This window comes from Pieris rapae, chromosome 13, assembly GCF_905147795.1.
Source record: "Pieris rapae chromosome 13, ilPieRapa1.1, whole genome shotgun sequence".
Taxonomy (NCBI): domain Eukaryota; kingdom Metazoa; phylum Arthropoda; class Insecta; order Lepidoptera; family Pieridae; genus Pieris; species Pieris rapae.
This window is the reverse complement of record NC_059521.1, coordinates 3,013,848-3,036,192: the sequence shown is the minus strand read 5'-3', so window position 1 is coordinate 3,036,192 and position 22,345 is coordinate 3,013,848. Positions and strand designations below refer to the sequence as shown.

Sequence of the window (22,345 nt, the reverse complement as noted above, 5' to 3'; positions counted from 1 at the left end):
AACGCAAAAGTATTAGCGTCACGAAGATGTGCAGCGTTTTTGTCAATAGAGAGAGAGAGCGAATGATAGAGAGAGTGAGAAAGAGCAAACGTATAAGTAGTCACATATTAGAACATTCGATGGCAATTCTGCTGCATAACGTCTTGTGCAGTAAACGCAGATTTTTATTTTTTGTCATTTGCACGTGTAAAGTGGGTAAACGATGTAAATATAGATATACAATACATGCCAGTGGTCAAATTCTGGTACATGATCATCGATTGAGGATTTTAGCTTAGTAATTATTAATTTACAAAAAGTTTCACTTCTGACACTTTTGAGTACTTTGTACGGACGCACTTTTTTTCCTTCTGTTCCCTTCCGCAGGCGAACATCGTCAGGAAATCGGCTAATATCATACTCGGCTATGTAATAAAAATTATAATAGAAAGGGATGCAATCTTAGGCCATATAGGGTTGCAGCATTATTGCCTTATTTATTTAACCTAAAATCATGAACTTCTTAATGATTTTAAAATTTATAACAGATGGTTTAGATTCTCATTTTATTTAATGATTTCCTATTGCCTTGGATAAATTAGGATAAAGAAATGAAAAACGTTTCATTGATCACATTTATTGCTTATACTATACATACAGGGCCGTTTACAAAAATGTAAAAATTTAAAAACACCATGAATTCTTACACTTCATACATTTAACCAAATAACATAATATATAAAAGCGTTATGTTCACCTCCCTGCGCTGCTACGAGGCACAATTTCTATTCGGAAATTAAATTAATATAGTCGTAACAAACTGCCTAGAGAATAACATTAATATATTACTCTTAAAATATTTATACCATAAGTAATATAAAAATGTGAAAGAAGTCTACGCTTAACAGGGAATCGAATCTAAGCATACCAGTATCTAGTCTATGATAAAATACAATTGAATATATGTTTTGATTAAACCAAGTATTATGTGAATACAAAAATGACTCGCAATTTAATAAATAAACAACTAAATCTATCAAACAAAATCGAATAAGCGTCCAGCACTATATAATTCAGTATTGGAGCTGCAAATATTTCTGTAAACAACTAAAAATATTAAAGCCATTTCTGCAATACCGAATAATCATATTAACTATTTCAAATCAAATCAAAAATTTATTTATTAAGTAAATAGTCTTAAATCTACATTTTAGTACATCCCTTTTATGTTCGAGAACCTGTGTTAGGGATGAACACTCTATGTTGATATATATCTACTTAACAAAGTTCTTATAAAACAAAACAGTGTAGGTATTTAATTTGAAATATAACTAATAGTTTAATATATGTATGAAAACTAAATCTAAGGTACTAAGGATTCATATTGAAGGTGCATGAACTGGACAAAACCCGGAGTGGGTACTGTTAACCCGGTATACCCTTGAAAATTTGACTTGCATAAATAGTCCTAGAATAGTCATAATATCAACTAGTACCACTACATTACTAAAACCTGTATAAAAAATTTAAGTTTTCGGTAATGTATTCTTTCCCCAGCCCATATAAACAAAGACAGTGGAGTATGAATAAATTATACCGAATTGTGGACCTACAGAACGCCGTAATCTCTTTGGCTTCTCTGGAATAGGTTTTGCCGGGTGGTCAACACCCAATTCCCCATTGCCATAGCAACCAACTAATGGAGTGTCTGGGAATACTGATCGGAATGTGTCTTGCTCAAATTTGTGTTTCCGGTCTCGACCTATACAAGCAAGCTTGAAGCAAACACTATGCTCAAACCGTGGGACAGACTTGGAAAACTGTAATATTAAAAAATATATAAGAAAATGTTATAACCCTTTTTTTTTAGTCATAGGGTATAATTGAATACTTAATTGCATATGATTTAAAATTCACAGAAAACTTATATAGATAGAAAATATTCCATCGAACTAAAGTCAGTTAAAAAAATCCTTATGTTTGTATCACAAATGGCAACCAAAAGTTGCAATGGAAATTAATTAAGTAATTTTATGTTTACCTGTGCAAGAGACGAATGTATCTTTTGCTTGTCCCACTCAGAAGATTCAATTATTAATGAAAACATATCAAAATTGCTTTCGTTTTCAGTATTCTTGGGTATTGTGAATATGCCAATAGATATAAGATTGTCGCTTACTGCATCCCCCGAAGTGTCGCTCACCAAATGATTTATATCATTTGAATCGCACACTGTATCTTCACAAATGCAGCCACCCATTGCATATGGTATATCAGGTTGCCTGAAAAAGACATAAGTTAATGTTTAATTTTAAAAAAATATGTTTTTTTTAATAATTAAATGGGTCATTAAATTAATATATATTTTTTTGATTTATTATTATTATGAGTGGCATAATGGCAAGAAGCAGGAGGTCTTAACAATTAACAATTATCTTTCTGATTAAAACACATTCAGTAACTAAGCACAGGGCCATTGTGATATTTAAAACAGTAAAGAACTTCTAACTTTAAAATATATATTAATTTTAAATACTTACACTTCCTTTACATGATTGAAAAAGACAACATCTTCAACAGAATTTAAAAGATGTTTATCTGTCACAAACACTAAAAGCCCTTTAATTATGTTATCTTTAACAATATCATCAACAGCTGTATAAAATTGTTGTTTCATTTGCTTATAGTCTTTTAAGTTGATCATATGAAACTTGACATTAGGTATAACAGGTATAAAGATTCCTCCAGTGAACGAAGACAGGCTACACTGTGTTGATGTAAGCGTATTTTCTGTTGTGTTTGAGTTAGGTAAAGGCATATATGCTACATATAACGCTTTGACTCCCATCATACATTCTTTTGGTGCCGTTGACAATTTGTGGATAGCATCAATTACTGTAAAAAATGTAAAAGTAATATGTGAGTCAAACTAAAGCTATATAAAAAATTTACTAGGTTTCATCAAAATGGTGGAAATAAATGTAGAAACTCTTGCATTAAGAATGACTTATTCACATAGGCTGGTTTATTAGAACAGTTTTAAGCTTGGAACTTGAAAAAAAACTCAGTTTTGGTGCACAGAAGTCTGACTTACTTGCTAATAAATGAAATTTTCAGAAAATTATTCCCTTCCTGCCCCATATTATTCCATAAAAATATTAACAGCATTACAAAACTTACCAAGATGATTCTTTCCACATGGTGGATCACAACAACAAGGAGACATATTCTTACAGCTAATTGTCTTAGGAAACTCTGTTACATTCATGAAAGTAAACACAGCTAATGGTTCATTAGAAAATGTAGATGACTGTTTTATATGACCCTGTTTTATTGAAAAATCAACAGGGCATAATTGTTCCTTCCTCAGAGCATTGATTGCAGAAAGCCAAGTACTACATACATGTTTATATAGAAGCTTCTCCTGCCATCTCATATTGCTCAGTATTTGTTTAGCTATCACATAATTAGTGACAATACTTTCTATTTTATCATTTTGACATGCTACAATGTGTTTATCCCTCACTAAATGCCTATTCTCTAAATATGCTGCTATGTTTTCATCCAATTGCAGTTTAGATGTGGGTTTAATAGTGCATATATTAACACCTGATAGTTTACTGTCTGATTCTGCCATATTTTTTAAATTCTAGTCACAATCTCATAATCATTGCCTCTAGAAATAGGATCACTCTTTAACAGAGACAATATTAAACAATACAAATATATAAAGAAAAATACTAAGTAATAGCCGACGTGAATCAGTACATCACGCATGTATCTCTTTAATTGGCCTCTATTATGAATTTCCGTGGGGTCATAAGCACCCAAATTACCTTGAGGAACTGTTAAATACTGAAAAGTTAGCCAAATACACATAGGCAAATTCAATAGAAACAATAACAGTTGGCCGTGTAGCAATAACAGAAATGTGGTAAAAGATTGGCAAATAAACTTTGGCAGGAGCCAGTAGTTCAACTTATCACAGCACTCTTGAGCGTTCAAATAGTCACATTCCAAATCCGATAAAGTTATAATGTAGTAAATAAGAATAAAGAACGATGCGCCGCTTATTAGCAGAGCAAGTGCAAACAGTAAGGTTTCAGCAAATATCATCACTTTAACTCGGCAGCAACTTCAGCAGTCCAGGTCTATTTATACATGAAAAATTGAACGTAAGCAAACCTGAACAATGTTCATTTAAATATGTTTAAGATTTAATAATTCCTTCTCAAAAAACAATACATTAGACTAAGGAAGTAGGTAGGGATGCAAACAGCAAATTGCAAACAATTACTTATTTCACAGATTAAGAATTAAGAAACATTAAACCACAGATACCTAATACGAACCATGAATGATCACATTTCATTCAACTAAATCGTAATATACGATATACACAATAGAAAAAAATTAAATTACATATTTAACGATTACTTTGAATGAACTGTTATCTGGTAAAGAGGTTCGTATTAGGTATCTGGCTGAATTCTAGATTTAGGAGGCAAGGAGTAAATACGCCCATACCAACCTTCTATGTAGTGTATACTTTGGTTTGGAGCGATACCGAATATTAAGGCCATTGAGGCCCGGTAGAATTGCTCCCCCAAACCCACATGCCTATGCTTGTAGTGTAAGGGATGCGCAAATCCATTTCCATCTCGGATATCAAGACCTTAATATTTTCCTGATCAGAGAAAACTAGCCACAGCTATAGACGTCAACTCTTTATGACAAGTAGTACCACATAGATAAACCCTCTCAAAATGTTTATAATACACAATAAAAGATGCTTTTTATTACGATTGCCCTTGAACAATTTTCGTTTCTACGACTACTTTCCATTCTTACTTTAATATAAGGTTTAGTAGAACTTTTCATATCAGATAGGACTGTAGAACTATATTTTTTGTTGAGGAACATTTTTTAAAGAAAGTATTTGGAACCTGATTTAAGTATATAGCTGCATGAAACCTACCCTTACTATAACGTTTCGTGTGTGCGAGGTCTAAAAATCAAGTAGGTATGCTTTATCAGAATATCAGCAAAAATTATTCTAGAAATTGTACTAGGTAAAGAAAAAATAAAACAAGATTTGTAAATTTTTTATCAACAATCTTTTCTTATACTAATAAAGGCTTGGTAAATATTTACAAGGCTTCATTATACGGCAGGTAAAAAACTATCCAATTTCTATATGTTAATTTCGATATAAGTGATTATCACATCATCATGAATACTTGGCTCTGCCATACATTGGATATTACTAAGTGGTACTGAATATTTTTATCAAATACATGTTAATATTCATACACACCTTAATTATATAATAAACACACATATAACGAAGCCAGTTATAACTTATTTTAAACAGTTACACAGCTTAGTACTGCCTATCACTTCAGAACATAATTATATCCAAGAAACAAATGTTAAAACTCTCCTAAAGTAAGGATAACAAATGGTGAAACTATTACCAAAATTAATCTCACTTTAATATCAGTATAAAGAAAGCAAGTTAGATTATGAAAATGATTTATCCTCAAAATGTACAATTGGAAACTATTTAAAATTACTTTGTTATAAAAAACCTGCCTTCTTCACCTCGATTAAACAGTAAATTCTATGCTAAGGCATCAATTTTTAACAGCCGGTTTTATTTTGGGTTGGTCACTCCTTAACTAGATAACAGACTGTTAAAATGTTAATGCCCAAAGGACTAATATTCCGCGATACTTGAATGAATACACACTAAAACAAACTAGGCCTGACACGGGAATGGTAGAATTGATTTAAATAAATTTACTAAAAGGATAGGTACAATTTTGATGAGCAATTCTAATAGTATAAATATATTTAAGCTACAATAAAAATTACAATAATTTACTTATTTAATGGAATATAACTTATGTTTAGTAAAACAAAGAAAACCAATGTTATATGTTATGATTGATTTTACTAAAATCGAATATTAGTAATGTCCCAGCATGAAAATGGGAACTATGGCGTAATTCTATAAAAAAAAGCCTAGAATATTTTACTATATTATGTATAATCGCATAACTATGTTATAGCACCATTCCTTATATGACTGTACTCTGATTATTGCAAATTACAAAAGTACACTCACATACCAAATACCTAACCAACCGATGTATCCAAAATTTTGAAACTTTCCGAAGGAAACGTTTGACTTATTGAAAAATTGTATTAGTTTCTCATATTTCCCAATCGGAAATTTTCAAAATTCAAACAGCACACTAACATCATTACAATCTCATGGAAATACATTGATTTGACAGCCGGTGTAATTTTTTTGGCACATCACCGTCCGCCATCTTTCGTTGTCATTAAATTAAATATAAATGCAGATAATGGCAATTTTTCTTGAAATCTATTTTAAGTGCTAAGCAATGGTGAACGCGAAAACATAATAAGGGGAAAGAATTTCAAAAAATTATGCAGCCGCCCCTTGTGTTCCCTAAGTGACTACTGGCCTATCCTAAGCTCAACAGTGGAATGATATATTTGCAAGAATGTAATGTTCACAGTTTAATATACATATCAAATGACTAACATTTTGAAACAACAAAACAAGGTAACTTAAATACGAGTGGAAGGTAGATCCAAATGGACTAAGGGGGGGCATAATTTTTTGTTGGCTCCTACACTTAATGAATATCTAAAATTGATCCCACGCTGGTCCCACCCATGACGATGGCTTGTGAATATGCAAATTTTTTAATTTCATTTTTTAATTCAGAAATGAGTCAAAAATTGTGTCGAGGGTGACAGGTATGCATGGTCACTTTTGCATTTCAACAAGACTGGAATGTCACTTTGTCCAAACATTCAAAGTCAAACAAATGTTTTATTGTCTATATAGCAAAAGAGCTAGCTATTTTTAAAGATCTTATATTTATTTGAATCTGAGTCTTGGGACATGTTTTGGGTTATAGTTTCCAAATCGGAGACGAAATCATTGCATTTACGTTTTTAATTGATTTTCTTAAGTGCAATTTAAGTAATATCTCGCCTCGAAATAACCCAATGGTAATTTCTCTTAAGTTTTGGTCATCGGGCGGAATGCAGAAATCCACAACTATGTTGAGTATTTAAATTAAATCATTATATACATAAGTAGATATGCCTCTGTAAATAATGGATATATTGTGAGCCAAGTATGCCACTGCGCAAAGGTGACGAAACACGTTACACTCACTAATAAATAAAACACGAAACTTAAACTAATTAAAACTAGTGATACTAGCGTATCGGCTTAAGTACCATCCACTTATCAGTGCCAACACTATGTGTTCTGACACTTAGTCCTTGGAAGATAAGCGTAGACTAGCGTTACACCGCTACCCGGTAGCGTCACTATTACAATCTAGCCGAATTGACCGACATACAAAAACTCACTCAATTGACGTCCGATAGAGATCAGGTTAGCATCGTTAGAGAGCGACACCGCGTTGGTGCGAGAGAGCGGGTCAGGTGGCGTCGTACTCGCTCTTCTCCCACGAGTAAATCTTGCAGGCGGGCCTCGGAGCGGGACGAGATAGAATGCCGCCGAGTAAGGGGTCGCACTGCGGCATGTGACCGCGCCCGAACAAATTCGGAAAGTTATTGTTCATGTAGTAGTCCGTGTCCATGTTCACACTGTTGCCCAAGTCGAACTCCTTGAAATCAAAGTCACAACGGTCTTCAAAGGTGTCGTGGCGCGTGTCTTCATTTTGGAAGGGCAAAGACAGATCGTTAATGTCGGGAAAGTCTGTTCTCGATGTGTCCAGGATGTCTCCATTAGTGAGTGCGGGTATGCTCATTCTTTCCGTTTGCTCGTCGTCAATGTCCATGCCGTGAGTTTCATCGCTATCGGTCAAAAGTGATAGGAACTCGTTATCGGATGTATTGTTGCAATCCGCAAAGTTGGCATTGAACTCGTTAGTAGCTAACATATCCACGTTTAAATCGTGGTCTATACCGTCCACTCTTTCGATAACCCCAACAGTGGAGAGATCATGGCCCATAATTTCATTTTGGATCTCATTGAGTTCTCTCTGCAATTCGTCTGCCGCCAACGATTCTCGGACGTGTGAGTCGCTGAGAACATCATCGGTCAAAACATCAGTTGGGGTAAAGTCTCCAGGACTGGCGGTGAGATAGCCCGTATCAATGGACCTGTTAGAGGCTACATCGCCGACAGCCGACGGTGGCAACTCGCCGTTCTCCACAAGTATTTCCAGCACGTCATCCATGATCTGGCTGTCTTCGCTATCGTGGATAGTGGACATTGGGGTTTGGGGCATAGGGGGAGGGGGCGGAGGCGGCGGTGGTGGTGGAGGCGGAGCCTGTTCCGGCTCGAAGTGCGTCGGCAAAATCGCTATAGGGACAACTTTAACACCGTTCAAAATGTACGCAGGATTTGATTTAGGTTGACTGTCACTTGTCACTTCCGTTGACGGAGGTGTCACAGTGAAAAGACGGACCAAGCGATCCGGCGCCGTATCGGGCGTGGCTATTACGTAGCGTTGGGGTGGAGTGGGGACTGACGGCTGTTGGAGTGCGTCTAACTTGGCTCTCAATTGAGTCACACACAGATGCGCCTGCAATAATCTTCGACTTTGATCACTGGCCCCGGCCGCTTCTCTTCGCACGGCTTCCAACTGTTGCCGCGACTCCTCCAGCTGTCGTTCTAACTCCTCTATCAATCGCCTCTGAGACTGGACAATGTCTTCCGACTCCGGGTCAGGTTTACATTCCGGAGAAGCGATAGATACTGGTGAAGTTGGAGAATCTTCCAGCATTTCCATTAAGTATGGTCGGAGGCGGTCTATCAGTTGCGGCTTGGGGCCGGATACTCGTAAGTTCCGGCGTTTGCACTCCGCCCTTAGGTCAGACACTTTCATTTCTTCAAAGCGGGAATTGGCCAAGCCACTGGATACTGGCAACGGAGGTGGCGGGGGCGGAAGAATATCTGACGAATCTGATGTTATCGAAGTGGAAGATGGCGCTGGAGACGCCGGCAACATCAGCTGTAGGAGCAATTGCTGTTGTTGCAGTAGCAGCTCGTACGGCGTCTCATCTGATCCCGGAGGTGATGATAATTTTTGGGCGTTCGGTGGGCCCTTATATTCGTGGAACTTGAAGCGAGATTTGCACTTTTCTTTGATTTTGGGTTTTCGTCTGTTTGCTTTTCCTGGTGCTGGATGTTGTGTACTACATTGGGAGACACTCGCAGGGGATAAAATGGAAGGTGGTGATGGTGAAGGTGAGATTTCTTCTGGAGGGCCACAGTATGAAGAGGGATGTTGTGGACGTCCTGAAGCGCCTTCGCAGGTCGCTTTAAAGGCTAGACTGCCACTTTTGACTGCCGTTTCTATATCCTCCTCTGTGTGTAGTATGTTCTTCTTGATGAGCTCGAGGGGGCCCGGTCGGTGGGAAAGCTGATCGTTGAGTTGGTCCGCTAGGCGAGCCTTCTTCAACATCCGTTGCTTCTCCGCCAAACTCGGGTCGACATGGCTCTCCTGTAATTGTAGAAATTTTAATCTCTGTTGAATTACTGGTTTAAATTAAACAATCTATGGGGCCGTACATAAATTACGTCATCGATTTTTTAACCAGTTTGACAAAATAAAACATTGCAGATTAGAGAAAAATAGTTTTTGTAAGTCAACAACCATCGCGGATCAATTAAAGTAATAAATAGCAGTGAAAATAGTTTTCTGATTTTGTTATTTAATGAATTTGCGTTAATCGCGTGATGACGGATTAACGTGTTGCATCGTTCACTTTCGTACTCAGATTGAAGCGAGCGCAAGCCGCAGGTCCGCAGCGGTGGCGGCGCGCGGTAAAGACAAAGGAACCGACTTTGTTTAAACAGCGCCGATTTCTTTTATTATGAGTTATTTTAGTTATTATAAATAATATTTTTTTACGTGAAAAATAAACTTTAAGTAAATAAATAAGAATGACGTCAATTTCGAAACACCCACCCCCCCATCAATCATTTTACCGTCATCCGCAGACCAAACCCCCCCCCCCCTAATTTAGAATGACGTAATATATGTACGGCCCCTATACAATTTATTAAAATTACAATAAATTATTGAATTTCCATTAAATCGATTGACATATTTCATTATAGCACCAAGAAATATCTAATAACTGTATTAAGATTTAATTTAAGAAACCTTATATCAATTAAAATACCCATACCTGTTCCAGTATATGTCTCCGTTCCAGTTCCTGCCGATTCGGACGACTCTGTATCTTAGCCTTGAGCAAATCTCCAGTCTTCGCTCTCGCCAACTGCACGCTTTGTTTAAAGTAGGCTGGCGGTGTTTTTAACGCTGCAACGAGCGATAATAAATTTTCAAATTGATCATCAAAATGTGTTATAAAGACGATAAACACGAATCGTTCAGATATAGTTTATAAAAGCGAGAAATTCTGATTTTATTAGCCAAGTAGAATTTCTCATTAGCTGCGTTTAGATCGTAAATAAAATTCCATCGCCTACGCACGAGTTACAAACGGGAGCGGCGCAGGCGGATGGGCGCCTGACCAAGACTCGTCATCTCGCATTAGTAATTGTCCTGTTAATACCATTTGTAAATAGGTGACTTTGCATATTATTGGGATTCGCCGTAGTGGTTATACAAAGGGTGGTTAAAAGGAATAGGCAGTAGGGTATTAACATCGGAGTTACCAATACGACTTATGTAAGATACTAAATGCCTCCGACGACTACATAGTCAGAGAATTGTTTAGAAAAAATATTTAAAAAAAAAAAAATTGGTGACTTTGCATATTATTGGGATTCGCCGTAGTGGTTATACAAAGGGTGGTTAAAAGGAATAGGCAGTAGGGTTAACAACAACAATACGACTTATGAAAGATAATGCCTCCGACGACTACATAGTCAGAGAATTGTTTAGAAAAAATATTAAAAAAAAAAAAAAAATAGGTGACTTTACTTACGTGGCATTATTCCTTGAGCAACGAGCTGATTGATTGGCCGCCGCATCATCAGTTTCACTTTCAACGCTGAAAAATTGTATTCAATTCTAAATAACGATAAATTACGGGGTTAATTTTAGATCGCTATTTCCTTAATGTATTTATTTTACCGTATATATAAATCATGTTGACGTTTTGCATATAATAGCATGTCGTGTTGATATAAAAAAGGATGTTATGACGGTCGGTGACGAAGTTCGATGGAAGGTAGACGCGATCGATACGTCGATAGATGCATCATTATAATATCGATTCGCCGATGGGCGTAGGCGAAAGAAGCGTTGTATTCCTATTTGCTTGCAGATGAACGGCGTCGGACGGACAACACTGGCATCTAGCCAACATAAATAAACACTGCACAAGGAAACTAGTGTTATGCCGCGACCGTAATATAGACGAAACATTCACTACCACTGGGCCGAATATTGTGGGTTACTAGGCGCTTCGCACTTTCGATATCATCCCGGTGTCAAATCGGTGAAATAACGCACGTTTTACGCCTACACAGTGATTTATATTCTCATATTAATGATGTCGAAAAGGTGTATCGGCTATATTTCACGGTGGAACGACAAATGTTTCCAGCAAAATTAATATCATAAGAAACGTCTAGAAATAGAAGTCTGCAATGGATATGGAGATTAACACTGGACAGTCATTTGGAATACTATTAAATAATGGGACTTATGCCCTTTAATTATGGGAATAATTCTTTAAAATTATACCAAATATTACAAAAAAACATATGTGCATATTAAGGCGTTACATACAGGCGTGCATTTTTGCGTGTCGATACTTACTGCACAGATGTGACGTCAAGTAGGGTTGTTTATTAGCGACGCACGCGCAGATAACAAAAGCTGACTTGCATCGCCGGATGCGTTGTATGTGCGTTGTATATAATTATTTAAAGATATTATAGTTATTTTTAACTTTTAGTTAAGATTCATGAGAAGACCGTTTCATTATCATAAAAAAGTACATTTACGTCGCGAATATGACTGTGATGGCATGGTCATAAACATATAAAACTAATCTCTTCTGCCATCTATTTAGTTTAGAGAGTAGAATTTTTAATTTTTTATACATTATTTGTACGATATTACCTAATAATTTATTTTTATTTTTTTAGGATTTATTTACTTATTACAGAAATACATTATCCTTACATACTATGCCAATACGATAATTTCGAGAAACATTTCATAAAATATAATAAAGTACATATAAAACACATAATATCGCTACTGCGAATTCACTCTGCGAACATACAAAAATATGTCGATAGTGTCGTATAGTTTAGCGGTCATATTTAGTTTGAACACTGACTAAATTTCTCTATTATTTGTTATAAAAAGTTGTTCAGCTTTAATAGTCGAAAATAAGTTAAAATAAAAAAGTTTCCGATCCCATTGTGTAATGATCATAAATCACATTGGCATTGGTTCACGAGTAATTTATTGTATCGATTGACCGGCCATTTATAATCTGTGGTATGTCATTTAATAGTATCGATACTGTATAGTACAAAAATAGGAGTAATTTTACGCCTTTGCCAAGGAACGTTGCAGTACCTATGGTGTAGATATAGACTTGTGTTTTTAAAACTAATAAATGTTTGAATACCTAAGTAGTGTATAGGCCAAAGAACAGAGACGAGGATGATTTTGACCATATGCCTAGATATGATCTTTCGAACTTTTCGCACCCAAGTTTGGCATGTCAATAGATAGTATAGGTCTTGAGCAACCCATCCTTCAGAAACTTTAAAATTTTCTTTTATTAAAAATTGTCAGGACATTGATTTTTTTCACCACAAAAAGAGTGATGTCAAGAAGTAGGGAAGACTCTGACTTTTGTTAAGTACAAGTTTTTTTAAGTTGTAGTTTTAAATTCTTAGTATTATTTGTTGCTTTTAAATGTCAAATTTCAGATTTTTAATTTTATTCTTTTGTTTTTTTTAATGTCTTTTAGTGCGCTTGCTTTTTTTATGTTTTTTATACATAATTTGTTACTCCATGTAATCTGTTTTGGCATTCTGTATTAGTGTTTTGTATTATAATATATATTAAGTAAGCTGTTAGATTTCTTCATAATCGCGGGGTTGTCGCGGTTTCGCACGGGTGGACATTTATTTTGTAAACTATTTTAATAGATATTGATATATTCTAATATAGCTATGAGTCTATACTAAAAGTCATAATATAGCATTCAAATGGTGAAGGAATTTTTAAAATCGGTCCAGTACTTTTTACAAACATACATACATACATTTCCTCTATAATAAAATTAAAACAAAGTTGAGTCTTTGGATAACATAGACTTTCACGTGATACTCACATTCCTTGTGTTTGCCCATTGCGGGCTGTAGGGGGCTGTCGTCAACAACAACCTTGGGCGGGGAGAGGCGGGGCGAGCTGGGTGGCTCACTCGCACCGCTACTGCTTGCTTGACGGCTAGCCATGTCCTCCGCGCCCGAACTGGCGATATTAAGGTTTTGTAAAATAATTGAATTTCAAATTTTTATATGATGGATAATTCTATCTGTCTAGCTCTAGATTTGCAAGTTATCACAGATCATAGGGATTAATACTACCAACTTGTAAGTAAGTGCATAAGTGTATACGATACTATAATCAAATATTTATTAATGTATTTGAACACTGCAATGCAACGAGCATTAAAGAACCAGCAACAATAAAAGCACTTAAATCACTAGTTTCCATATTAGTAATTATCAAGCGAAACTAAATATTTGATGTCAAGCTCCATTAATGCAATTGGCGATTAACAAACATCCATAATTTAACATACCTGAAGATATCGTCTTCAGGCGACGTTGCCGGCGTGTTCGGCGAGGCGAGCAGCGGCGAGGGCGTAGCGACAGGGCTGCGATCGCGCCGCGGTTGCTTGAACCACTCAGGGTAGATGGCGCTCAGCGTCTCGACCAAGTCGTGGTCCAGCGTGACGCGCCACGAGGTGCGCTCCTCGCCTTCCGACCCGTCGCCAGCGCCACACGAACGGCTCTCTAAAAAAAAAAAATTTGTATGAAAAAATGCACTTTTTACTCAGCACAAAATAGGACTGGTTAGAGACTCTTACTGAGACACGCTACTATTTTTATTATTAGCATCAAGGAAGCAATGTTTAGTAAGGCGTCGCGTACAGTAAGTTGTAATTATAATTTAATTCTTATCCCAAAAAATGGTAAGAAATACCGTTGTGCGTAAAAGCACAGCATAATCAAACGATGATATTGCTCACTTTACTACATTACTGCGTGTTGTTCCCATGAGAATGTAAGTGCTCCTATTTCACCATGTCTCCTGCTGATAGAGGATAAATTTTTATTATAAATTTATTTTATTAATTACTTAAGATGTCATGTAGACCATGGTGTAATGGTTGCAGCTATTTACAAACATTGTGTAAAACAAAAAACTTGGCGATTAAAAGAGTGGCGGAGAGTTTATTGCCAGTTCTTATCTTCCGTTCTACACCCTTTGATTTGAGAGCTAGCACTAAATGTAAAATTAGAAGCATTTAATATGTATTAGTTTTTTGACGTTCATAAGAGTACATTGACATTATATCTGTATGAATAAAACATTTCATTTGATTTACAATGTGAATACAAAAACAAATGATTTATATATTTCGAGATTTAAATATACAAAAACTCAACAACTATAAAAACCTGAACGCTTGGTGATACTCTTGTTTGTTCACCTATGTGAAGGCTAAAGTAAATGTGGGACGGGTCAACCCAATTCAAAGTTAATTATCAAAAGGCACTCCTAGCCCTGAACGTCATTGGAAATGTATAAGTGATTTAGTTTTTTTTTCTATTTTACGCCTTACACAATGTCTAAGCACTGTTTGGGTTAAGAACAGACAATAACCCATGTAACCCTCAATTGCGCAGACAAGAGTCTGAATCTGTTTGTTTTCAATACAGAATTTTTCAATACAGAAGTTCAGTGAAAATCTAGTATAACGACATCGAAGGGACATTTGGTTGTGAAAGCCGATGACGTTGATATGAAGTACCTACATTGTGTAAAAAAAAACTTGGCGATTAAAAAGAGTGGAGGAGAGTTTATTGCCAGTTCTTCTCTTCCATTCTACGCCCTTGATTTGAGAACTGGCAGTAATTGTAAAATTAGATTAATTAAGTTTTTTTTGACGTTCATGAGTGTACATTATGTTACCTATATGAATAAAAATAAGAACACATTACTATCATTTTATATATAATGTGTGCAGTTATATTACATTTTTAAGTATAAAACATTATTTTACATTTTTTCAACGGATTGAAGCTATGTATTATTATAATTATTATTATTTAACATATTTTTAAATTCTTCCGACGTTTCGCATGCTTTACAGCGTGCGTGGTCACGGTGACCGAAGACAAAGGGATGTTGAATGTCAAAAAGTATCACAGCTGTAGAAAAAAGTTTTTATCTGCATTGATTTCGTCGGAATAGTCATCATAGTATACGAGTATAAGATGAATGTAAATATAATAAATCTATTATATTTATATTCATCTTTAAGTCGATATCCATTATTTTCTTTTATATGATTTGCCTTTTGTCTCCATATACGTTTTTTTGTTTCTAAGACATCGGTTTCCTTACGAAGATTTCCTTTGGCGTAGAAAAATTCACTGGTGCAAAACTCAGGGTTGAGAATCACACGCTTATACCAGACACTCTTTAACTATAAAATATAGCTCTACCGAAAACCGAGCAATAAAACTCTACCCTTTCAATAAACAAGGATCTATCTTCTCCGACCTTGACAGCCGTTACACAACAAGCGTAACACATAAATCTGTGTGTAACATTTCTTAAAATGTTACAGAATACATCACTGTAAACAAACCGGCGCACGTGTTGATGCTTACTCATCGCAAAGCCAGCCGTGAAATATGACAGCTGAGAATTAGCTAATACACAATAATTCCATTTATAGGAAAAAATAATGTAAAAATATAATACTTTTTAGAGTCTCAATAATCTCACTGTTAAAGAAGTCTCTTCAAATATAACTAGACGTAAAGATTTTTTTTATAGAACAGCGGGCAAACGGGCAGCAGGCTCTGATGTTAAGTGTTACCGCCGCCCATGGACACTCCATGCTAGATAATTGGTACGCTTTTTTCTTGAAGAAACCTCAGTCGAATTGGTTCGGAAATACTTCAGTGGGCAGCTGGTTCCACATAGTGGTGGTGCGTGGCAAAAACTGCCTTGAAAACCGCTCAGTTGTGAAACGGCGGACGTCGAGGTGGTACGGATGGAATTTCGTATTCTGCTTCGACGTAGGATGATGAAACTCAGCTGCAGGTTTAATCCGAATAACTATTCTGAACCGTCATGGTAAATATTTTAATTTAGGATTTTAAGTTAGGAAGATTACTAGCCCACTCAAGTGTTTTTTTTTTTAATTAATATAATACAACATATTTACAAATAGGCCTAAATACGCACACAGCATTCACTAACAAAAAACCATATACTATCCGCAAAACGAACCATACCACATTTGTCGTACTCCATTACGTTAACGACATCTCATTTTCATTCGTACTTAGCCTCCACTCATAGGAAAGCATTCACAAAGGTGACGTCTTGACACCCATACGTCAAAATTATTAGATTCTGACACGCAATAGTCATAGTTACTTCCCCTTAGACACAGATCCCGCATCGCTACGGCCATTCGCGTCACAGACTACGTTATCACGAAGGACAGAAATGTCTCGTATCGAAAACTAGGTAGGGGACGTTTAAAAATAAAGTAACGAATCATTGCCACGTAATTTGCGGTGTGAAATGCATTTATATTCTATGATGCAATATGACATCCCAAATAGGATCAGCTATTTACAGCGACCATTAGTAATTGAAAAGAGAATGCCGACTGAATGTTTCATACGTATGTGGGTGATTTGTCAAAACATTATGTTGCCCTGTATGTATGGATATAATATACATTTATTTATAATAAATCTAAATATATAAAACAAAGTCGTATTAGTTAAACCACTTGTAACTCAAGATCGGCTAGACCGATGTTAATTATCTCTTTTTCGGTGGATTCTTGTCCGCTCCGAATAGCAGATTAGGTAATAAAATATCAGATAACAATAAATTAATTAAACCATTTTACGAATGCAAACAGCGATGTGCTTCAGACAAAACTTGAATTCGCAAAATGTTTTAGTATTGATCTGTCCTACGACGTGAGTGGTTAATATAAAAATCTATTTTAAATTATCTGAAACATTCCCTATGGTAATATATAACACTACTTGTATTTAAATAGCACTTGATTATCTGAATGTCACCGTTAGACTAGTCATAGCAACCACATGTATACAAAGACTATAAAGCAATGTAGCCTTCAAACATCGCATATAACATTAAAGAATATCTTTTGATAAAGATATTATACACTGATTTTTAATTCCGTAGAATTTTGACAGCTATCATTGTTTGACATGTCAGAGATTACAAACCTTTTTGGCTGCACATTTTTCAATTTCTGTCTGAACATTTAAGTCTATACATACATCATATTTGTCAGTGAATGTATCCATTTAATTGAGTGCGGTTCTCCACATTAAAAATGGATTTACGGCGAGTGATAATTATATCCCTTTTCATCACAAACAGTAAAAAACGCACAAGTAAAGATAACAATTTTATTTTTTAATAGGTATACTAAACCTGGATCCATTAGGCAGTGATGCCTAAAGAATAGAATACAGTGATTAAAGTTAATTCGATACATTGCGATGTTCAAATATTTTATGTTATTTTTGAATTAAGTCACTTCAGTAACTAAATATTTAGATTTACCTTATTGTAGGTAAAACATAAAAATACGGAGCATTTTATTTTTTATTTCTCTCAAATGGGTCAATTTTTCTCGTTTTCGGAGAACTTTTAAGTAGCAACACATGAAATGTCAGCATTCTACGGAATTATAAATCTGAGTTTATATGCTTTAACAATTTCATTATTAGTTAATTCATACCTTGTTTGTTTTTATTAGCAAACAGAAGCTATCGCTCTTTGATGGTATGTATGGTATTTTATTTATTTTTATTTTTTATTTCTTTTGCTTGCTGAACTTTTTTTTATAAATCAATTTACAGTGTTCGAATTATTAATCCCCACATCATACTGTACCTAACGTAAAATCGAGTAACGCGAACAAAATAGTAACGTGTTGAAAATTAACGAAACGAACACGAATAGAACTTGGGTTATAAACTATACAAATTGTCTGGAAACTTGACTTTGAGCTGTCATAAACTGGCGTTACTATATAGTAAACAAATATGAAAATTGTTAAGTTCGGAGGGCCTACGCCGCTCGCGAGGATTCGCTGTAAGATACAATTCAACTTTACAGCAACTTAAGGGCCCACATAAATTTTAGAAGCTGTTGTTGTTTTTGTGTTGCGATCCGTGTCATTATAAATAAATAGGCGTAAAAAACATTTAGATTGATTAATTATAAAAATCCGCACAATCCGCCATATAAAAAGGCATGCAAATGTCATGATAATTTTCATAATGTCATAATAATAATTGTTGTCAAACTTATTGTTAAAATACTCGCCCACGCTATAAAAAAAAAAGACTTCAAAAAAATTAAACACAAGTACCTTTATAAATAATGTATTCAAAAGTGTTAAACAACTTATATTTCATTCAGTTTTTGCACACAGCTTTCGCTAAACAAAAACATATTCCATTTGCCAATATGCATTATGTTAATGATTTGTTGTCTTGATAGATAAATAACTTTTAATTCTTTAACTATGTCACAATATTTTTTAAGTATTGAGTCTTTCACACTCCATCACTATGTCGTACAAATGTATTGATGTGTTTTGAATATAATTCTTAGGGATAGTAGATTTTCCTGAAATAAATTATTTCGATATTGGCTCCGTACTCAGCGCCAAACCATTGTATGGCTTGACGCACGTCAATCAAAATGTCAGCATAGATGCGCGGGCGCCGAGTCTACGGTCTAGTTTTATATACGTCTTAGTCTACATTTCAACCATACATGAATTCTAGTGTTACTAGACTAATTTTCTTATCTAATGACGCACCGGCCAAGATACCGTAGTGCTTCTTTGAATAGTAAGTTATATCTTCTGTCCTTGACGATAAAGAAACGTAAGTGAAGATATTTACAATCTTCATAGTGTACATAACGTCAAGAAATCTAATTGAAATGGATCTAGACAGCAATCACAAATAATCAGTGAAACAAAAGTATGAACACGTAATCATAGAAGCCACAATTCTGTATCACACCAATTAATTTCTGAATTTTTTTTTAATGAGACCGCCCGCCCATTACACTCTCAATGGCAGAAGGTCGTGACAGACTCGCCGGCCTTTTAATTGGTACGCTTTAACTTGAATGACCCTAAGTCAAATTGGTTCGTAAACACTTCAGTGGGCTGCTGGTTCCAAGTGATTGTACGCGGCGAAAATTGCCTTAAGAAACTCTCAGTGGTGCAACGACGTTCGAGGAGATACGGGATTTAGCATTCTGCCTTCACGTCCGATGATGAAACTTAGTATTAATCCAACCAACTTTGACCACTCAGCAACGTGAATGCAGTAATTAAACATGTACTTGAATGAAGGCAACCGAGAACAAATTTAAATAAAAATGGTAAATTCTACTTTCAAAACTTTGCACTATATTGGCAATAAGAGGGATTCATATCAGCTTAGGTCAGTTATAAAATTAGAATGTTGATCCTAGTTCCGCGAAGTGAAGGTCTGTGGGTATTACGGAGCACGGAGGTTGTAGGGGTGACGTCACATTGCACGCGGCACTCGAACACGTGGGCGAAGACAGGTGCTACCCACTAAGCTTGTTTACGCTTACATAATGATCTATACAAAACAATGCGTGGAAGTGTAGGCAAAGAGGAAGTTAAAGGTCCACTTTGAGGTCCTTATTAAACCCTCATAACATTAACAGCGTTTGTATAGAAACCAAAATTTAACATTACGAAAAGCTATTATCGCTTTATCAACATAATCTGCAAGTGAAACAGAATATTTTTAAAATAAATATATCACTAAATAAACTATAGAAAGAGTTCAAGAATAACATTTGTATTTAAATTTTTCCATGTCCAATATAATTAGCGGGGACATTAGTAGACGAATGACCCATTTACAGTGTGTCACCCCGTGGCCACTCATCTCTACCTTTTCGAAGAAAAGTTATTTTAGAAAGAATTAATGCCAATTAAAATACAGCAACTAACCTACATCACGAATATCTCAGAAAAACTGTCTGCAATTGCTTGTTATTATAACCCTTTTTTTAGGTCTGGCGCACAGATATCTGTATCTGTTTTCCGATTCGTCAATCTAATGATCAACGTGTAATACACAAACAAACCACACAACAAATCGGGACATTGGTTTAACTTCGGTCAAATATAATACTTTTTGAAAGTTATTTATTTAGAAAAAGTTGGCTTAAAAGTTACAAATCACAAAATATAGGTACCCAAAATAAGTTAGTTGACCAGAAGAACAAATGTTTTATTATAGCTAGGCTAGCTAATATAGGTAACAATTTAAAATAAGTGTGAAACTCTTGGCAAATTTTATTTGTATCAAATTTCCACGCAGTTCCTCGTAACGGGACAATATTGCGTCCCACTGTTAATTACGGGGACACCGGGACTCGAAATTGGAAAAAGGGATAATCCCGCTCAAAACCGGACGTGTGGTCACGTTAGTCTAAGGCAGGTTGGTTTCGTTCACCATTCGAGCGAATTAAATGCGCATACACAGAAAATTTATTGGAGCACAGCCGGTGAACGTACCTATGGGAAGACCAGAGGAGTGGCATACTTAAGGCACTGGGCCAACACCGCTCTCAAAAACACATAAGAGAAATAAATTACTACGCAAAGCGTGGTAATCAAGAATGATAGATTACTTACATTACCTATATCGTCAGAATTGATAATGACTATGTACCAAGAGCTTCAGATGTGCTCTTACACAACGCATTGATTTGGCTTGCAGCTCTAGGCTAAATTCGGATCGCAATTGACTTTGTAAGTCGATGAATGAATTGCCGGCAACGGCAATCATTTAGTCTGTAACCTGAATTTCAGCGCTGGCTGCTGAATGACGACATTTTAAAGCATCCGTATAAATTCAACCGTGTGTTGCACCTTTAAATCTTTTCTCAACAGCAAAGTTTATAAACAAGAGAAAAAAATTCCCCAATCGATTGATATTTCACATACCTAAGAGACAAAAAATAAATCAGCTCATGTGTTCATATAACAGAATACAATAATTGAAGTATGTACATACAATAATACGTATTTACCTTAGTTAACATTATAACAAAATATTTAAAAGACTGGATTTTCAAACAAAATTAACTTATTTTTTTATGTAAATTTACACATAAATGATTATGTATGTAGTATTAATTAAATAATTTTCATAACATATTAACAACGTGGAATTTTGTATAAATATTCAAATAGCCCGCTTAACAAACAAATTCCCCCCTTTTGGGCGACGGCTCCATCTTCAGAAACACTGATATAGATGCTTCCTCCTATAACTATAATTATACATTAAGCTATTGTATTATATAAGAATATGATTGAAGTTAGGTATGGTATTGGAGCACCATGTATCGAGAGAACCATAACGGGGTGATGACGTAAAAGGATGTTTTCAGCAAGTCGGCAACAGTGGCCGTCTGTTTATCGTCGAAGCACAGTTAGAGCAACTGCAATTGGGCTATACTAAAACTCAGCTGTAAAAACATAGAATCACTTTAGTTCTTCCATTCGCAATAGATATAGACGTACAAGAAGATAGTCAGGGCATTACGCAAGCCGTGGTATGCGCGCGCGGCGCCTACGTAAATGGAAACAAATAATTATAAACAAAGCAAAATCTCGACCAGTTTATTATATGGTGATTATATTATGGCATTTGAAAGGACAATAAAGCTACTAAGGCGCATTTTATGAATAAACAAATTAAGAGGCAAGTCTGTTAGATTGTCTTTGGATATTTTATTGATCGAAAATATAGATGGTGATTAGGTTTTTAAAGGCAAGGTGCTTTTATAGCGTGGGCGAGTATCTAGATCATAAGTTTAACACCAATTCTAATGAATTATTTTATGTTAATGCTTCTATTATGTGACATAATAAAATTAATGACATTTGCACGCCGATTTATATATGGCAGATTGTGCGGATTTTTATAATAATTGTCTCTAATTGTACCACTTTATAA

The 22,345-nt window shown here is 35.4% G+C and overlaps 3 protein-coding genes across 4 annotated transcripts in view; all 3 read right to left on the bottom strand.

Moving 5' to 3' along the window:
- Positions 1-600: 600 nt before the first annotated feature.
- On the bottom strand, positions 601-3,616 carry LOC111003735. The gene is made up of 4 exons (XM_022274399.2): positions 3,160-3,616; positions 2,520-2,874; positions 2,021-2,261; positions 601-1,799 (listed from the first exon to the last, which is right to left on the bottom strand). Exons 1-4 carry the CDS (start codon positions 3,614-3,616, stop codon positions 1,506-1,508), a joined length of 1,347 nt encoding a protein of 448 aa, XP_022130091.2. The 3' UTR covers positions 601-1,505.
- Positions 3,617-3,621: 5 nt separating this feature from the next.
- Positions 3,622-4,268, bottom strand: LOC111003736 (protein cornichon homolog 4). Its single transcript, XM_022274400.2, has one exon. It carries the CDS (start codon positions 4,093-4,095, stop codon positions 3,622-3,624), a length of 474 nt encoding a protein of 157 aa, XP_022130092.1. The 5' UTR covers positions 4,096-4,268.
- Positions 4,269-5,068: 800 nt separating this feature from the next.
- LOC111003720 (mitogen-activated protein kinase 7) overlaps positions 5,069-22,345 on the bottom strand; it is a 37,967-nt gene continuing 20,690 nt past the window's right edge. For both annotated transcript variants that reach the window (XM_045630667.1, XM_022274377.2), the window contains exons 2-6: positions 13,816-14,029; positions 13,342-13,481; positions 10,963-11,028; positions 10,198-10,331; positions 5,069-9,506 (exon numbers count right to left, since the gene is read on the bottom strand). In XM_045630667.1, coding sequence (XP_045486623.1) covers positions 7,473-9,506; positions 10,198-10,331; positions 10,963-11,028; positions 13,342-13,465 — 2,358 coding nt within the window. In that variant the 5' untranslated portion in view covers positions 13,466-13,481; positions 13,816-14,029 and the 3' untranslated portion in view covers positions 5,069-7,472. The remainder of the gene's footprint in view (positions 9,507-10,197; positions 10,332-10,962; positions 11,029-13,341; positions 13,482-13,815; positions 14,030-22,345) is intronic.

What these genes read in the sequence shown, in the direction of transcription:
- LOC111003736 (XM_022274400.2), bottom strand. Translation starts at nt 4,095, where the DNA reads ATGATATTTGCTGAAACCTTACTGTTTGCACTTGCTCTGCTAATAAGC.
- LOC111003735 (XM_022274399.2), bottom strand. Translation starts at nt 3,616, where the DNA reads ATGGCAGAATCAGACAGTAAACTATCAGGTGTTAATATATGCACTATT. An exon ending in ATGTGGAAAGAATCATCTTG is followed by an intron (nt 2,875 to 3,159) that starts GTAAGTTTTGTA and finishes CATTTTTTACAG; the next exon opens with TAATTGATGCTATCCACAAA. An exon ending in TACATTCGTCTCTTGCACAG is followed by an intron (nt 1,800 to 2,020) that starts GTAAACATAAAA and finishes TTAATATTACAG; the next exon opens with TTTTCCAAGTCTGTCCCACG.